Source organism: Prionailurus viverrinus, chromosome D1 (assembly GCF_022837055.1).
Source record: "Prionailurus viverrinus isolate Anna chromosome D1, UM_Priviv_1.0, whole genome shotgun sequence".
NCBI lineage: Eukaryota > Metazoa > Chordata > Mammalia > Carnivora > Felidae > Prionailurus > Prionailurus viverrinus.
Window position 1 is genome coordinate 33,644,879 of NC_062570.1, and position 20,642 is coordinate 33,665,520.

The window sequence follows — 20,642 nt, forward strand, 5'->3', positions numbered from 1 at the left end:
CCAAAATTCATATGATGAAATCCTAATCCCCAATGCGATGGTATTAAGAGGTGGGGCTTTTGGTAGGTTATCAAGTTATGAGGGCAGAGACATATGTAGGGGAATAGTGCTTTATAAAGGAAACTCCAGAGAGTTCTTTAGCTCCTGTGTTATGTGAGGGTAAAGTGAGAAAGTGGCCATCTATTAACCAGACAGCAGCCTCTCACTAGACTGAAATCTGTTGGTGACTTGATCCTAAATTTCCAGGCTCCAGAACTGTGAGAAATAAATTTCTGGCACTCCCAGTCTTTGGTATGCTTCTTTTAGCAGCTGGGTCTGAGACACAAAGCTGATAAGGATGGGAATTCTACTTAAAGAGATTTGATCTCAGTGAAGTTCAGGTATTGGGAAGTTAATTCCTGTGCAGAAATCTAAAATAAGAAATAATTTTTTACTGAGGAAGAAGGGGATGGACAGGATAACAGGACAGAGGATATGCTCATGGAGATTACTTTGTGGGAAATGTTTTTCTGTACATTTTATCATTGCTTTTAGAGACTATCAGGTATTTGTTCAGTTTGTTCCAGTAGACATTTCCATTTACTTTACATTTTCATATTCTAAAGAACAGTTCTGTGACCTATATAGTTATGTTTGATAATAAGGTAATCTAGCATCAATAAAAGGATAGTAGCTTCACAGGAAATAAATGTATCTCTCACACCCCTCTTCCCTGCTTCCTTTATAGAAGAAAAATCAGAGATCATATAGTGAGGGAGACAAGAGAACAAAATCAAAGTCCTAATTTCACTACTTATCAGGAAAAATACTGTGCCTCAGTTTCATAATTTTTAAAATGAAGAAAAATTATTATCCTTATTAATAGGGTTATTATCCTTACTAGCCGAGGCACTGTTCCACAAATTCAGTGGCAGTCATTTTCTTCTTCCCCAATGGTTTTAGTAAGTGTACTATTTGTGAAATAGTTAAATGTCAAACTAAACCAAGCAAACATCTGAAGTAGTTTATGGAAGGATGTGTTTTAATTATCCAAACTTTATTCTGAGATAGCTATATGACAGGAAGACATACTTCTTTAGTTTTGAAGAAAAGTCAACTGGTGCTGGATATGAAATGAGACAGGTTCACGTTGGCAATATTCATCTGAGAAATATATGATCAAAGTGTTTCTTAACCTCATTCAAACCAAAATTCTTCAGTTTCTCTGTACCAAGTACAGAACATATATGTAGCCTTGTTTTCTAAGGAATCAACAAGTTTTGATATCTGAGTACAGACTTTCTTACCTCCCAGGCTATGACTAACTCATGCCTTCTTCCACTTCTTCCACTTACATTGGTGGGTGCTGTCTTTGGAACTGTGGATTAAAAATAGGCCAGAGTGAGGACAATAAATAGATGTTTAATTTGAGAGTCCTTGTAAGAATATATTTTGACACTACTCATGTTCTGAAAAATCCCAAAACAAACAATTAAAATTTGAAGTTAGAATGGTCATATTCCATATTAATTAAAACAAAATGTCTGTGACAGATACCCTGATTTCAAATCTATGTGGGAGAGTTTTATATATATTTTTCATGGCCACACAATGCATTACCAAACTAATCTTATTGTAAACGTTCTGTGGTAGTAAGATTGAGATTGTAATTAACACTATAGTTAAGGACATCTACTAATGGTTAAATTTCATTCTAAAAATTCTCTCCTTTCTAATGATGTGACTCTCCTGTGGTCTCAAGGCTTGAAGAGCTCCTAGAAAGTAAACAGGTTGTCTTATTACTGCTTTACCAGAACCCCCAGGAAGCTCCAATTTAAGGAAATGTGGCAACAGTTCCATAGACTGAGAACCTATTTAAATAAATAAACATTAAAAAAAACTATCAAGAGTGAATCTCTCTGTAAATTGTAAAATATATAACTACCCGATGAAATTTTTTCAAATGAATAACTATTAAAAGAATAAATGTGTCAAAGGAATAAATTTCTCCTTCACTGCACCAAACCACAAAACTTGCAGTTGAAAGGGAACATTTTCAAATGAAGAACTATTAAATGAAAAAAACTATTAAAAGAAATCATTTTCTAAGCTATGAGCCCACATTAAAAATTTTACACTTCAGCATTGCCTTTATATCCTTGCATATAGTTTTTAAATGATATCGATAAACTCATAAACAATAAATTCACTCTCATATATTACCTACTTGGATGAAAGGTTATTAATTACTGGTAGATATTCATACAGCATTTTATGTACAGGAAAAACTGGTGCAGAATTTATATTCCACTAGAAAGGAAAAAAAAGGAGGTGGGAGAGAATAGTCTGTGAATATATAATTGGCTCCACTGAATAAAGACTTTTATTCACCAGGGTTTAAATTCAGTATCTTTGGACACTTTCCTCCATGAACATGAGTCCTCATCTTGCTCATGCACAAGTAGAAGGATATATACAGCAGCAGTTACCAATCTTTCTTTCACAGTGATGTATATATTAAAATTATTCATATGTGGAGTTCACTCTCATGAATTCCCTGAGATTTAAATGGAATTGGATACCCCTTTGTCTCTCATTCAAGAAATCACAAAATATTCAACTGAGAAAAAAATGATGGTATCAGAGCAATAACTGTGATATGTACTAATTTATATAAAGAGCAAGCAAATCATTTATTAAATTGAGTTTTTATTAGTAGTCATAGTTATTGCTAGATATAGCAACCTATGACATATCTGTTTGACACCAAGTCCCCAAGACACTGTTATATAGTCCTAGTTCTAAATTTATCTTCTAGTCCATGGCATAGGGTAAGGCACACAGGAGTGGAGCTGGGTTAACTGTATGCATAAAAGAACAGGGATCTAAGGTTCCAAATATTCCCTCAGTGGCTAATCTCAGAGTTATGAATGTTGTGATCATCAATGCAAGTCAAATAAATAGATAAGCAAATTATTTTGTTGACACAATGTTACTATGGCTTCTCATAGTACCATTTGTTTGTAAAAAATGAATGAACACACACACACACACACTTCATATTCATTTTTGACAACAAACAGTTAAATAATATTATGAGTATTATCTACCAGAGATATTTACTTTGTCTATTACACTGGAATAATTAAAGTTATGCCCTAAACTTAGGATTTTGAATCCTCTTCCTTGAGGATACTTTCCCTATAATCATGGATTTTGTGGAAATAATAGGCACTGAGTATTCTTTTCCATTTTATTCAGCTATCAAACATCACCCAAAAGGAGGATGTTTGTAACCTTTAGCTTAGAGCTGGAGAGTAGTCTGTAAGCTCTCCAGTAAACATCTCTTGAAAGTCATTTAAAAGATACAAGTAGAATAAAACACAAGTGACTATTCGATCCTTTCTTCTGAAGCCTTGGTAATATTGTTCCACAGTCCATTAATGCTTTTATTTTTTAGAAAATATATTTATATTTTTCAAATATTTTAACTTTGTAATTAAAAAAATAAAAACAAACTAATAAAATATTTGGTGAAAATTTCTACTTTGAGGAAATGAGAAAGCAATATAAGCAATAAATTCTATGAGTAATTTCATCATCAAATTACCCATAAATGATCCATATTGGAAAATTTCTTTTATTATTTGAAATCAATCTTTGAAGTTTTCCTATTACTGCTAAATTCTTTTCAAGAGAAGATAGCCCATATCATTTTAATATAAAGAATAAGATCCTGCTCTTTCTCATCTGATCTCCAATTTTAACGTATAATAAATGGCACAAAGAAGGTATTATGGTTCACTGTGTTAATAATATGTGTCTAGGGGCACCTGGGTGGCTCAGTCAGTGAAGCATCTGACTTCGGCTCAGGTCATGATCTTGTGGTTCTTGGGTTCGAGTCCCATGTTGGGCTCTGTGCTGACAGCTCAGAGCCTGGAGCCTGCTTCAGATTCTGTCTCCCCCTCTCTCTGCCCCTCCCTTGCTCATGCGCTCTCTCTCAAAAATAAACATTAAAAAATTTTAATGGTATATGTCTATAAAATCAACTGTTCTTAATTTAAAAAAGCTCACTAGCTATAATAGGAACTACTCATAGAAAAGTTAAGTCTTCAAACACATAGCAACATCCTAAGTGTCCATCCTAAGATGAATAGATAAATAGAATACACATGCTTGAATATTATTTTGCCAGAAATGAAGGCATTATGCCAAGTGAAATAAGCCAGACAGGGAAATACTGTGTGATCTCACTTATGTTTGGAATCTAAAAAAAAATGGGGTTGCTAGAAACAGAATAGATTTGATGGTTGCCAAAGGTGGAGAATGGTGGGTGGGAAAAATGGGTGAAGGTGGTCAAGAGGTAAAAATTTCCGGTTATAAAATAAAAAGTTCTGGGCATGTAATATATGGGATGGTGACTATAATTAACAATATTGTGTACTTCAAAGTTGCTGAAAGATCTTAAAAATCCTTATTACAAGGAAAAAAATTGTAACTATGTGAGGTGATGGATGCTAACTTACTCATTATGTTGTAACTTTAAACTAATACAGTGTTATATGCCAATTATATCTCAATAAAACCAAAAAAGAAAACACACAAAAAAGAAATATTAAGGCTTTAATAGCTAGGCATCAGACATTGTATTTTGTTGTCAAGATCCCAGTGTTTTCATTGGGTACTCTAATTCTAATGGTTTAAATTTCCTAATTGTATACAGATGATCAGTGGAACGTATGCTCATTCATTTCCTTTTGAAGTTGGTGAGACACAGTCATCACTTCAGTCAACACTTTGGAGTCCATTTATTTTAATTATATCCTTTTATTTACAAAAAAACATATTCATGGTATGTAGATATTTGACTTAATCTTTCAGAGCCCTTGTGGTATCAAGTTCCATAATTCTTGTTAGAAGTATAAAATTAATATCTAATAAATGCTTTCATTGAGTGGAGACAAATATGTATTTGTTGAAAAATTAAATACATTTTCAATATGGTTAACAAAAACCTGGTTTAGAATTAAGCAGCTAGATGCTTTTATCCCTTGTTTTGCTACTGATAAATGTCATGAGCTTATTGGATTAGAGAATCAAGTTTACATGCATGGTTAATGGGTTCAACTCTAATTCTTCTGTTTCTATCTGAGCAATGCTGTTCCATAAATGGATAATGTAATTAATATTTTTCTCATAAGCTGAAAATGCTTTGCTGTTTTAGTGCCTTATTTGGCATGTTGAAATGTAGATTATTGTCACGTTTCAACTTATACATTAGAAATATTGTTATAAACACTCAAAGAGACCAAAATATAGTACTTTAATTTAAGCATGCATGACTTTAGGCATGAATCTCCAAGAACTCTTTATAAGTGTAATACTATGAAAAAGTCAGTAGTTTGTAAAAGTCAATCATGCTAATATCATGCTTTAATTCACGTTAAACTAAACAAAATAAGATAGTATAAAATCATTTGCCAATCTTCTTTTTTCCTGAAAACTTTCTAATATTTATTACAGTAGATGCTTACATAGCCTATTAAATGATACAGGTCTTTAGAGATCTGGGAGAGGCTATATAATTTAAGAACTTAATGGTAATCCAGCAACTGATTTGAAAACCAAGATACAGAAGAATAAAAAGAAGGAAGGGACATTGTTTATAAGATAATGGTGGAAGTCAAGAGGGAAATTAAAAAAAAAATACCTACCTGAATTGAAGTATGTAGCACACAAATATTTCAGTTAACTCAAAATCATTTAAGTTTACTTGATAAAAAGAGTTAAATTTAAATACTTTCTAAAACAAAAAAGTACTAGTGGTGTATCCTAAAAAGTTCAAATAATGCTTTTACTCCTATCACTAGGATAGATAAGGTGTGTGCACAAATTGAAATACATTTTTGTGGGAATGAGAAAGATCTGGGTTTGGATCTCAAGCTTAGCATTCTAGTTGATTAGTTGAAAATATTTCTTAACTTTTTGTCCTTCAGCTGCTTCACAGAGATAATAATAGTACCTACACTTTAAGGTTTTTTTCATAATTATTTACCATAGTACCTGGAACTATAATTTATAAATACTATGTAATGTTATTATCTACTTAGATTTCAAAAAGAGAAAATGGTGTTCTATGATAAACAGTAAAAGTTTAGCATTGAGTCTATACATATATAATCTCAAAAGAAATTATTCTTTTGGAAATCTGGATAATATTGTTTTGATAGTACCATGGGAATTACGCTTTCAAATTTGTTTTAACTTGGAAATGTAGGCAAGATGCTATTTTTTATTTACAAAAGAGGATATTTTAGAAAATGTAAGATTTCTCTGATTTATGAACCTTCTCGTAAATGGCAATAGTCAAAAGCACAGTAGGTTAATATATACAATAAATGATGTTTACCTCAACTCATATTCTCTTAGCTTTATTTATATGGCTCCCCAAGGAAGTAGAAGCAGAGGATGGGTAAAATAATCTTTAAAAGAGATTTGTTGATGTATGTGGTAAAAAGAGGATATTGAAAATGCAAGAGGAAGAAGGAAATGGGGGGGGGGAGATAACTTGAAATCACTATCTTTGGTGAAGGGCTAGAATTCCAGCTTTATTTCTTAAGTGGTGACCTTGTACAAGTTTTTAAAACTTTCTACTTCTGTTTTCTCATCTGTAAAATGGGGATAAACACTTCTTGCTTTAGAGGGTTGATATGACAATGAAATGATATGATAAAGGACATGTACTTAGCATAGAGCTTGAACATGGTTCATGATTTATGACTGATATATAGTATTATGGGGACTAGGAAGATATGAAAAGTCATACTTGAGTGTCTTACATTTACTCCTGGGTTGATAACCTTTCATCACTCTTTTATCTTTCATGTTCAAGACTTCTACAACTCTTCCATCATTTTGCTATTAATCAGAAAAGCACATGCCCCAGGGCACGTGGGTGGCTCAGTAGGCTAAATATCTGACTCTTGATTTTAGTTCAGGTCATGATCTCATGGTTTGTGAGATTGAGCCCTGCATAGGGTTCTGTGCTGATGGTGCAGAGCCTGCTTGGGATTCTTTCTCCTCTCTCTGCCCCTCCTCTGCCAATCTCTCTCTCTCTCTCTCTCTCTCTCAAAATAAATAAATAAATAAACATTTAAAAAAAATACATGCCTAAAAATTAGCCAGATTTCTTTTATAAAGGCTTTTGCTAAAATTACTTACTATCTCTGCTTGCAAAGTGCCTCTGAAAATGGAGACCTATTTCTTGAATATATTTTGCAGAAAAAACTTGCGTAGGCCAAAGTAGCTTCGTTAGTTAAAAATACTGTCTGCTTCATTTAATAGTATTTTCTTTTAGGCTTTCTTAATTACTTCAACTAAATGCTTAATTTTTTAATAAATCTTTTTTAGAAACATATACTAGAGAGACATTTGTGAACCCTACAACGTGTTGTCTTTTCTCTGCACACATCAATGCCTGACAACAGTAGATTTTCTAATTGTCTCTTATAAGTAATTCTGTCCAAGTCCCATTTGGTCTGGTCTTCAAAGCCCCATTAAATGCCATTTACAAGGCCAATACACATAACCCTAGAGAAAACCAATACAAAAATATTAATTTTATTGTGTTTATTCCATAATTTGTGAACTCAATGAAATTTCCTAAGTAATTATCATGAACAAGAACTGTGAAGGTATAAATAGGAACAAAGCAAGATCCTTTCAGAAGTAGGAAGGTAATGGAGATTGAAAGAACTTTTAATAGGAAATTAAATGAGTCTTCTGGACTTGGGATGAGTCAAATGTAACCTCAATTGTTAAAGTGAGATTGGCCAGACAAAATCACAGAATTGCTAAGAATCAGAGAGATGAAATTTTATGATCCTTTTCCGTTACCCTCCTTTAGCTCATATATATATATATATATATATATATATATATATATATATATATATGATTTTAGCACAAGGAAGGTTTTGGAAAAAATATTGTAAGTTTAGTAGAAAAATGTGTTGTGGCATCTCCTTACATCCTTAGCTGTCAATAGAAGGGAAATGGGAATCTTGTTTCCCTCTCAAGCTAAGTGAGAAGAGGAGGAAATCACTGCTACAGAGTACAGATGCTTACATCTCACATCCTGGCTGAATGCTGTCAAGCTTCAGAATTTTGCAATATGGCCCAGTCTGATGCTATTTTACCAGAGTGGAGACCAAAATAGCTCTTTAGAACATCAAGTTTGGCAGCTCAGGAATGTGATTACAGGGGGCCAAATGGACACTATGGAAGGTAAGTTTAATTAGGCTGGCTGGGATCACTCCCAAGTAAACTTCCTGCTAGAGGACAGGATAGTCTCCAAAGAACTCAGTGCGTCTTATGAGAGAAAGAAGCAGCATGTGGACGAATGCTGTTGCACATTGCACTCAACACCCATGTGAGTACTACACCCATGTGAAAACTACCTAAGTAGTTTTCCTCCTTCTTCTTATCTTGCCTATAAAGTGACTGGAGCAGCAGCTGGAAGGTGAGGGAAGAAGTGGAAAGAAAGAAAAGACAAATGAGCTCTTGGTTCAAGCCTGTTCTGGGAAAGAACAAGAGAAAGCATGAACTGGATGTGAGATTAAAGTTTTTATTTAATTTATTTAATTTATTTATTTTATTTATTTAAATTAAATTAAAATGGAAGTTTTTAATACCTGAAAGTGATACTTCCCTAATATCTAAAAGTGCCTTGGATGTATATAGTTGGGGCTGAAGTCAGAGATCAGAGGAAGCATAATGGAGAAAATAAAATTATTTTATGTTAAAATTACACAGAGTTCAACTATGATGCAGTGCAGAAAATGCTAAGACTAGGAAAGATTTTCATCTGATTGTCTATTTGACACTCATTTATCTGGCCAAGCATTTACCTATTAAATGTAGAAAAAAAATTTTGCTTTCTGTGGCCAGAAATATGTGTGTGTCCTTTTCCATTTCAGAGTGAAGAAAGAATGGCAGGTCAGAATACAATGTGCCAAGCAACTGGAAAACTATATGAATGTGAAACAAATTTTTTAAACAAGTTCTTTAATTTGACACTTCTCTTTTTCTGCTCCTTTTGTCTTGTCTATGCTATAAGAAACACAGAAAATGGCCATATACTGGTACAATTTCACAATCTACTTATAGACTGGTATCTGGCTAGATAACAAATGCAGCATGGAAAGCTAGACAGGGGTAGAGACGGAGATTTAGAGGAGAGGCATCATGTGTACTGTGCACCACATTCTGAAAGGCTCCCTTGATTCCCAAGCCATCAGGTGGGCTGAGTGGCCAGACTTGATGGTGCAGTCTGTGGCAGAGACTTCTCAATAGGAGGGCATCTTGGAGGAGCCAGATATAAGCCAAGAAAGTGGATGATACTTATTGTATCAATAGACATACATTTAACCTGAAAATATTTCCTAAATGTGAAAAAAGTGACTTATGCATAATTACTATTGTTAAAACTTCCATTGAACAAAGTAATAACTCATTTACATTGATGATGATGATGATGATAAGTGGCTAATATTAAGCATTTACCATGTACCAGGCACTATGTTAAGCTCTTTACATGCATTATATTATTTAATATAAACAGCCAATGTAGTAGGTTGTGATTGTCTCCATTTTATAAGTGGGAAAATTGAGCCTTGAGCAATTTATATATCTTATCTATTTCACTGCTAATAAACAGCAGATAACATTAATCCAGATCTGCCTAATTCTAAAACTCAAATTTTTAATTACAGGTTGAAGATAGAACCTTCTTTTCTTTCTTTCCTTACTTTTTTCTTTCTTTCTTTCTTTCTTTCTTTCTTTCTTTCTTTCTTTCTCAATCTCTGTTATTTCATCATAAATTTGTTTTTGATGTTTATTTATTTTTGAGAAAGAGAGAGAGAGACAGAGTGCAAGTGGGGAGGGAGAGAGAGAGAAAGAGACACGGAATCCAGAGTAAGCTCCTGGCTCTGAGCTGTCAACACAGAGCCCGAGTAGGGCTTGAACTCAGGAACCATGAGATCATGACCTGAGCTGAAGTCAGACACCCAACCACCTGAGCCACCCAGGTGCTCTTCTGTTATTTCATTATTTGAAATAAAGAACTGCAGATATTGAGATTTATGCTAAGAGCTTTGATAATAATAAACATTTTATACTACAGAGAAAACCAAACCTATCTAAATAATAGATTACATAGTTAACTCTATCTTATGTCCTTTTCATTTATATTCAACAATTAGTGTTATAAATGCATAAATTATGGAATATTAAAGTTCAATTAAATAAGAAAATTGCTGTTGTATTCATTTTTACATATTTTTCCATTTCTACTGCAGTGTATATTTTACATTCACTTCCTAAAATGTGATTTTTTTTCTCTTGTGTTCTCTTTTTAAATGATAGAGAAAGCATTTCCTTTACCCAACCCAAAATAATATATGGGTTTGATGATAGTAACACATTTCCAAAATAAAACAGAATTATATCTATCTGCCTATCTATCTATAATCTATCTATTTATCTATCATCTATTTATCTATCTACTTACCTATCATCTATCTACATATATCATCTACAAAAACTTGTACGAAAATTATACTATAAATAAATAAATACAAATGTGCATTAAAGTAAAAAACATATGTATATTACTATTTTGATATTCTAATAATAAGTCAGATTGACCCAATTTATCTTATATTTATTGACTGTTAAGAGTATTTTGATGAGTCTAAAATTCAAAATATATCTTAGAGGAAACTGCAAAGAAAAATTATTTTTTTTTGGTGTGTGGGAAAGAAACAATCCCAAGGTAAAAATGCTTTACTAAACCTGCATTGGGATTTAGAATATTCAAGTAAATAGGATACTTTTAAAGGAACATAAAACTTTCAACTCAATATCTTGAACGTGAGACCTTTCTCTTTCTCAAGAGCTTCTCTTTCTCAAGTAGCTCTGTTGATTTTCAGAGATTACTTGGTCCGTTAGAGCAGGATCATCTTTTAAAATGCAGAACATGTACTTAAAAGAGGCAGAGTATGTCAGTTGAGAGGGCATCTCAGGATATTTGTGTCCCTTTTAATCTGTGCTGCCTGATAAAACAGACACAAATCTCAACACTTGGTTCAGCACCGTTAGTAGTTTTAGCCCTGTGTGGTACCAAAGTACAAGAAGCATTAAGTAGACTGTACAAGCCTTCTTCAACTAACTTTCAAAGGGGTGCATTGCATGCAGTTTTCATGCTATTTCTTTTCTCTTCCATGAGATTTTAACAGACTAAATGAAGTATGCCATGTATATAGAACTAATGATAGAATGGAAAGGCTTGAGTTATATGATTGAGGTAGCTGCAGGAAGAGATGAGGGTCAGGTCTTTCAGAATGTATCATCTGAATGCAATTTAGCTTGAAAAATAAAAGTGCTTTTGCTGAAGTGTTTTTAAATTGTACAAGGAGATTTATACTATAAAAGTCTAAAAGGATTATTCATCTGAAACAGATTATTTATTTTCAAAATGAATATTTATAGAGAGCCTCTGAATTAGGCAGCAATCTTTGCCTTTGTTTAAACACAATTAACAATATGCAAAATAAGGCAGTTTTTTTAGAAAATATGTGAGCATAAGTACTAATATTGGCAGTCATTTCAATATCTACATAGTGACTGCATAAAATGAGAAATGAGTGACCTGTTATACTCTTAATTAGTGAACACCTGTACACAATGAAAGCATGGCTGATTTATGAATGCATGAAAATCTAACCAGGCAATTAATATTCAATTTAAAATTCAAACTATTGAAAAAATAGCAGAAAAAAAAACAACTTGTACTAGGCAAATCACAAAAGCAGAAAAGTTGGATTTTCTGTGAATGAATCTTTTCCAACATATTTAGGCTACTTTATCTTTTATTTTCTTGATTGCTTAATTCTTATATAGAAATAATTTGAATAACTTTTGTATAGCTATTCCCACTTAGTGCAATAAATTAACAATTTGGTATTTTTGTCTTTTTTTTCCAAAGGATTAGACCTAGTGTGTTTTAGAGGAAAAAATCAACTCTTTTGATAGTTTATTTTAATTATTATAAGCTTCATTCAATTTGTAAGAATTTACAAATCACATTTTTGGTTCAATTCTATAACCATAACACAAAATGAACAATTAATTCTCAGTCTTCTATCTATATGTATCTCTTACCTAGGTACTGGTTGGATAGGGGCATTTGAAGGAAATAGAAGGAATATTTCCTTTAATCTGTCAACAAAAACATACAGAGTACCAGTGCCAAAATATTCTTAGGTGCTGAAGATATAACACTAAAACATTATACAAAAATCCTCATCCTCAGTGCACTGAAATTCTAATGATTGAGATTCATATATTATCAGAGTGTAAAAATATTAAAATTATTTGTTTTTTTTCCTCCTTGTATCTGAAATTTACCCCTTTTTCTATTTTCGGATTGGTCTCATCAGCATTATTCACATCTGTGTTTGCCTAAGCTAGTGCCCTACTAGACATTTTTTAGTAGACAATTTTATAGGACATAAGAGATAAGTCCTTAAAAGAGATAAGTCCTTATTGATAAGTCAATAAAACTTTGTTCAAAGTAATAAAAACTTTATGAAAATTTTTTCTTTATTTTTTTCTTTTTCCAGATTTTGGGCTAGATATTTAAGTTTTGTTTTTTAATATTTTTAATTGTTTTAAAGTTTATTTTTGAGAGAGAGCATGCCCGCCCAAGTTGGAGAGGGGCAGAGAAAGAGGAAGAGAATCCTGAGCAGGCTCCATTCTGTCAGCACAGAGCCCTATGCGGGGCTCAAACCCTGTAAGCCATGAGATAATGACTTGAGCTGAAATGGAGAGTTGGATGATTAACCAGCTGAGCCACCCAGGTGTCCCTAAAATTTGTTTTTAAATAAAATTGCTAATTCCTCTATGTGACCATTAAAAACATTTTAGAGATAATTCATTCCAAAAGACCAGAAGAGTGCTGTATTTTCTGTCAGGAAGGAGATGGATATTTATTGTACACATAGGTGTCAAGGGGGCAGCAAGTCAACTTAAGATGATGTTTGCCTTTGCAGAGTATAATTTATGACATGTAGGTGGTGAAGGGCAATATAGAGTTCTAAGGAAGTACACTGAAATTAAAGTTTACTGTTAACCACTGGAGAAAAAGAGGTGGGCATATCTATTCTGAATTTTATGGATTTGCTATATCAAATGAGTACATAATTAGAAAAAGAAATTAACTGCTTCAATTTCATGGTAACTTGAAGATGAGTGCTAGGGTTGGGAAGAAATTGAAGCATCTAGATGCATTTGCAGAAAAAAGAAGAAAAAGATCTGAAAACAAATAAAATGAAATAATTATTTTAAAGGAAATAATTTTATGATGTCTAGGTAAGTGAATCCAGAAAAAAAAATTATACTAAAGCAAGCAATCATGGTTAATTCAACTTGCTTTCAAAGTGATTAGCGCATGCTAAATTGAATTCTGATTCTCCAAAATTCTTACCTGCTTCATTTGTACGGATCATTCGAGATGGGGTGCTTGGATCTCCGGTCCCAATTGGATTGGTAGCCACCACTCTAAATTCATATTCCACCCAGGGGTTAAGGTCCACTGCCATGGCTGACTCCATGTCACCTGTTATGATTTCTGGGACTATGGAGAGGAAAGAGATTTCATGGCATTAGGAGGACTCAGAAACAGTTACAAATGGCGATCAAGGATATCACAGGTATAACAGAATCAGTAAACTGATGTATAATCCCTTATTACACAAGGTCATGGTGTCATCTCTGGTCTCATTAGTAAAATGAAAATCAATCTTTAGGAAGTAAGCACTTGTCCATATCAAAGATTGTTGTAGTTAATTAGAATTCTTTCATTTCATCTTTATACATAAATTGCTGTAACATAACTTGCCATTATCTACACTAAAAATCATTTTGTCAACCTCTCAGCCTCAAATAAGAGGCTTACTAGTGCTATAATTTAAGCAAATAGTTCTTAAATTTCTAGGGAAATTTCTTGAGCAGTTTGCGTCTCTCAGTTTTGGCAAGCATGCTTAGCCACTTGGTAGTTCAAAGCTGCAAACCCCTCTAATTTAAAAACAGGTTTGTGGAATCTAAGCAGAAGCTCTGCACTCTTCTTGGAATGATTTTTGTGCTAAAGTTTGATTTTATTAAAACACAAAATTGTCAATACAATTATCATGGAGTAAAATACTTTTACTTAGTATATATGCTATATTTGGGACTGCTTTTCTTGTTCATTCAGCTCTGCTGTCTAGGAAATATTTTGGGAAGAACAGTGGAAATAGGGAAATAGGAGAACCTTCCTTAGGATATGCAAAGATCCTCTGGATTTATGTCAATACTGGATTTCTGTGTAAGCGTGTTAAGATGGGGGAGGCTCTTGATTTGATGACTATTCAATTTTACTATGACAATATGGAATTTGGATTTTACATGAAAATATCTTTTGAAATGTGTCAAGAGAATGTTAACAAATAATCAGTTCTGTGAAAGGTGAATGATCAGAGCATTGGCAGTGTGGGCTGCCTGACAAACGTCATATTACTGCAAAGCTGAATTTTTTTGAGGCAGTGAAATGAAGACCTGGAGAAAAGTCTGCCTGACTGCACTGGCAGCTGAGCAACGTCCTTGGAGTCTAAGACATAGGGGAAAAAAGGCCACTGCTCAGTTCATAGCTTGGTGAGATGCTGCCTGCCAAATATAACATGGGAAGATTTCTCCAGACACTTAGCCCTCCCTATCTCCTAGCCTACACTGTATCATCAATACTTGCTTTGATCCATCAAAGACTTACCTCACTGTTTCATTTACTTCTGTTTACGTCAGTCACCTCAAGCAACTCTAGACATCTAAGTCATCCCTCATCCTTTTTATTCTAATCCCCATAGAATTCTGCACATATCCTTTTCTGCCCTAGTTCCCCTCCTTCTCTACTCTGTGAAATCTGTTTACTGTGACCTCTGGAATTCATAATCCTTTATTAGCAAAATCTCCTGTATATCATTTTCCTTCCTGAACATCCTTCCAACTTTTACTTTAATATAATCCTGAATCCCCAGTAAGGAAATTTTATGCCTCTGAAGGGATGGCTCTCTTAAGATATAGTAGACAAGAGTAACCAGTCCATCTTGGTTGTGTACACCCTCTCCTTTGTCTCCAATGGATTTTTTCCATTAGCATATAAGCATGAAGGTATTTTCTCCACCAAAACCCTGCAAAAACAAAACAAAATTCTCTCAAAACTTCCTCTCCTTCTAGCCTTCATCCAATTTCTACTTCTTGAGAGCTGTTTGTGCTATTATTTGCTCTCTCTAATTATTTTCCTTTTTACTCACTCTAAACATAAAGATGGGAAGAAGATATCCTACCTTTAAGCTCTTACCTCCAGCTTTCTCCCATAACCACTCCTGTCAAGATTGCCAATGGTCTTTATTACTAACCCTATTGTCAGGTCTCTGTTCCTCATCTTTCTTGACCTAACATCATTCTTTGACACATTCTTTTTTCTTTGAAATACTTTTTAAAACATAACTTCTGTTTTTTCTGACATGACTATGTCTTATTAGTCACCATTGCTGATTTCTTTTCATCTTTTAGATTTACCCAGTTCTACTAACTCCTTGGTGATCTTATCTAGTTTTATGGTTTTAAATACCTTCTGTGTGCTATGACACCAATTATTTTCATCCATGAGCCTCTTCCCTAGACTCCAAACTCATTTGTCCAATGGCCTAATGGACATTTCTATTTGGATAGGGTTCTCAACCTTAAATTCCACCTCCTATTTCTGAAGTATTCCCTATTCAGTGAATGATAATTGTATTCTTATGGGTGTTGTAGCCAAGATCTTGGAGTTATCCTGGATTCCTTTCTTTTCTCCTTGTCTCACTTTAACCCATAGGCAAATTATAAAATTGCTGATATCAAAATATGATTTCTTCACTTCCTTTTGCAACAAAACTTCTTAAAAGTTTTGTCTATGTTTTCTTTCATTCTTTCTTTTTTTAATGAATTAACATACAGTGATATATTAGATTCAGGTGTACAATATAATGATTCAAAAATTCTATGCATTACTCAGTGCTCATCAAGAGAAATGTGCTGTTGATTCCCTTTATCTTTTTACCCTTTCTCCCACCTACTTCCTTTCTGACAACCACCAGTTTGTTCTCAGTATTTAAGAGTCTCTATTTTTTTGTTTGTTTGTTTGTTTATACCTTCTTTCTGTTTGTTTTTGTTTCTTAAATTCCACATATAAGTGAAATCATATGGTATTTGTCTTTCTCTGACTGACTTCACTTAGCATTATACTCTCTAGGTCCATCCATATTGTTGCAAATAACAAGATCTCATTCTTTTTATGGCTTTTTAACATTCCATTATATACATGTAGCATATCTTCTTTATCCATTCATCTATCAACAGACGCTTGGGTTGCTTCCAATCTTGACAATTATAAAAAAGTGCTAAAATAAATATAAGGGTGGGTATATCTTTTTAAATTAGTGTTTCCTTTTTCTTTGGGTAAATACCCAATAGTGGAATGACTCATTCATATGGTAATTCTATTTTTAATTTTTTGAGGAACCTCCATACTGTTTTCCATAGTGGCTGCACCAATTTGCATTCCTATCAACAGTGCCCAAAGCTTCATTTTCTCTACATTGTTGCCAACATTTATTATTTTTTACCTTGTTGATACTAGCCATTTTGACTCGTGTATATCTCACTGTGGTTTTAATTTGTATTTCCCTGATGATTAGTGATATTGAGCATCTTTGCACGTGTCTTTTGGCCATCTGTATGCCTTCTTTGCAAAAATGTATATTCAGGCCCTCTGCTCATTTTTAAATCAGATTATTTGGTTTTTTTTTTTTTTTTTTGGTGTTGCATTTATATATATTGGATATTTACTCCTTATCAGATATATTATTTGCTAATATATTCCCCCATTCAGTAAGTTGCCTTTTTGTTTTATTAATGTTTAATTCACTGTGTAAAAGCTTTTTATTTTGGTGTAATCCTAATAGTTTAATTTTGCTATTATTTCCCTTTCCGTAGGAGACATATCTAGAAAAATGTTGCTATGGCTGATATAAAAGGAATTACTGCCTATGCTTTCTTTTAGGAATTTAATGGTTTCAGGTCTTACACTTAGGTCTTTAAACTATTTTGAGTTTATTATTGTGTATGGTGTAAGAATGTGGTCCAGTTTTAATTCTGTTGCATGTAGCTGTCCAGTTTTCCCAACACCATTTACTGAAGAGGGTATCTTTTCCCTATTGTATATTCTTGTCTCCTTTGTTGTAGATTAATTGACTATATATGCATGGGTTGATTTTGGGGGTCCTTATACTGTTCTATTGATCTATGTGTCTACTTCTGTGCTAGTACCATGCTGTTTTGATTACTACAGCTTTGTAGTATATCTTGAAATCTGGGAATGTGATACCTCCAGCTTTGTTCTTTTTTTTTTTTTTTTTCAATATTGCTTTGGTTATTCAGGGTCTTTTATTGTTCCATACAAATTTTAGTATTTCTGTGAAAAAATGCTATTGGAATTTTAATAGGGATTACTTGAAGTCTGTAGATTGCTTTGGATACAATGGACATTTAAACAATTTTGGTTCTTCCAATCTATCAACATGGAGTACCTTTTCATTTGTTTGTGTCATCTTTAATTTCTTTCATCAGCGTTATAGTTTTCAAAGTACCAGTCTTTCACTTCCTTGGATAACTTTAGACTAGGTATTTCATTATTTTTGGTGCAACTATAAGTGGAATTGTTATTTTTAAATTTTTCTTTCCTCTACTTCATTACTATTATATAGAAATGCAACAGATTTCTGTATATTAATTTTGTGTCCTCTGACTTTACTGAATTAATTTATCAGTTCTAGTAGTTTTTTGTGGAGTCTTTAGGGTAGTATCTATATAGTATCACGTCATCTGCAAATAGTGAGCTTTACTTCTTTCCTACCAATTTGGTGGCCTTTTATTAATTTTTCTTGTCTGATTTCTGTGGCTAGGAATTCCAGTGTTATTTTAAATAAAAGTGGTGAAAGAGGACATCCTTGTCTTGGGTTCTGATCTTAGAGGAAAGGCTCTCAGTTTTCACCATTGAGCTATGGGGTTTTCATGCATGGCCTTTATTATGTTGTCAGATATGTTCCTTCAATACTTTGTTAAGTTTTTTTTTTTTATCATGAATGGATGTAGTTCTTTGTCAAATGCTTTTTCTGCACCTATTGAGATGATCATAGGATTTTTATCCTTTGTCTTGTTAATGTGGTATATCACACTGCTTGATTTGCAAATACTGAAACACGGTGCATCCCACTTATTGTGGCAAATGACCTCCTATTTTGAACCCATTTTTGTGAGACTTTAGTCTTTAGTATTTTACTAAAATTACTATTGTCAAGGTAACCAATGACCTCCATGTTGCTAAGATCAATGATAAATTCTCAATCTTCATCACATTTCACGTGTCAGTAGCATTTGACACAGTTGATTACTTCCTTTTCCTTAATGAATTTTATTCTTTTGTCTTCCAGGATATCACATTGTCTTGGTTTTCCTTTTAACTAAATGGTTAGTTTTCTTTTGTATCCTTTGTCTTTTTCCTCTTTTCTACAACTTCTTACTATTGAAATGCTCCAGGGCTCAATTTTCCTACTTTTTTCTTCTTTATTCATTCATTTCATTCATAAAGTCCATATACATTACATGACATGCAATCTTATGTTTATAAAAGAAATTTATATGCCAATAACTTTCCAGTTTATATCTTTATTCTAAACCTCTCTCTTATACTGAATCCTCATGTATCTAATTGCCTATGCTTAGGGGCTCTATATCCACACATACAAGGGCCCTATAACCACAGTGAACCCCTGTATTCACTGGGGGTTAAGGCTTCAACATATAAACTTTGGAGGAGTCACAATTCAGTCCACATCAGGCAGGTTTCAATTTTAAATAAAATGATCAAGATAAGTCTCATTGAGAAGACACAGTTGAGTGAAGTTTTAAAGGAAATGTGGATTTAGTTATGCCGATATCTAGGGGAGAAGCATGTCAGGTAAAAGGCACAACTAGTGTAAAGGTATTAGAAGCATTATATGTAAGAACATTAGAATATTTGTGAGTCAGGAGCAAAGTGAGCTCTGGGGAAAATGGTAAAGATGAGTGGAGAATGATAGAAGATGATAGGACCAAATCACATAGGAGTTGGGTTTTCATTCTGAAAGAAATGGAGAGACACTGGAAGACTGATATTCTAAGTCTTATCTTTAATACATTAGTTCAGACTATGTTGAGAATAGGAAGGGGGCGCCTGGGTGGCTCAGTTGGTTAAGTGTCTGACTTTGGCTCAGGTCATGATCTCATGGTTCAATGTTCGTGGGTTTGAGCCCCACATCGGGCTCTGTGCTGACAGCTCAGAGGCTTGAGCCTGTTTCGGATTCTGTGTCCCCCCTCTCTCTCTGCCCTTCTCCTGCTCACACTTTGTCTCTGTCTCTCAAAAATAAATAAACATTGAAAAAAATTTAAAGAACCTTTAAAAAAATAGGAAGTAATTATACTTAAATGAGGTAACAAGGATGGGGCTCTTATCTGGTAGAATTAGTGTCCTTATAAGAAGAGATTCCAGAGCACTCACTTCCTTTTTTCTCTTCCATGTGAGGACACAGTGAGAAGGCTGCAGCTGCAAGCCAGGAAGAGAGTTCTCACCAAGAATTAAATCAAATTGGCCAGCACCAAGATCTTAGAATTCCCAGGCTTTAGAAATGTGAAAAGAAAAAGTTCTGTTATTTAAACCACCAAGTTTATGGTCTTTTGTTATGGTAGCCTCAGCAGACAAATACACTGCCTATACCATAATACTTCTGATCCTCCTTACAATATTTCTTTAATTTTTTTGTTCACTAACTTATTTGTGTTGTTTCGTTTTTATTTTTTATTTAAATTTTAGTTAGTTAACATATAGTGCAATATTGGTTTCAGGAGTTGAATTCAGTGATTTATCACTTACATGCAACAACCAGTGTCATCACAAGTGCCCTCCTTAGTACCCATCACCTCTCTAGTCCATCCCCCACCCACCTCCCTCCATCAGCCGTCAATTTCTTCTCTATCAAGAGTCTCTTGTGCTTTGTTTCCCTCTCTTCTTTTCATCGCCACTTCCCATATATTCATCAGTTTTGTTTCTTAAATTCCACATATGAGTAAAATCATCTGGTATTTGTTTTTCTCTGACTTATTTTGCTTAGCATAATACACTTTAGCTCTATCCATGTTGTTGTAAATGGCAAGACTTCATTCTTTTTGTTGGCTGAATAATCATCCATTGTATATATACCATATCTTCTTTATTCATTTATCAGTCAATGGATTTTTGGTCTCTCGCCATAGTTTGGTTATTGTTGATAATGCCGCCATAAACATCGGGGGTGAATGTACCCCTTCATATATGTATTTTTGTATCTTTTGGGTAAACACCTAATAGTGCAGTTGCTGGATCCTTGGGTGGTTCTATTTTTAGTGTTTTGAGGAACCTCCATACTATTCTCCATAGTGGTTGCACCAGT

General features: G+C 33.6%; 1 protein-coding gene across 1 annotated transcript in view; it reads right to left on the bottom strand.

Annotated features, from left to right (window-relative positions):
• The window catches only part of CNTN5 (contactin 5), a 552,161-nt gene that overhangs the window by 46,688 nt on the left and 484,831 nt on the right, over positions 1-20,642 (bottom strand). Inside the window, exons 16-17 of the mRNA XM_047879464.1 lie at positions 13,526-13,675; positions 1,287-1,357 (exon numbers count right to left, since the gene is read on the bottom strand). Of these exons, the coding sequence (XP_047735420.1) occupies positions 1,287-1,357; positions 13,526-13,675 (221 nt within the window). The remainder of the gene's footprint in view (positions 1-1,286; positions 1,358-13,525; positions 13,676-20,642) is intronic.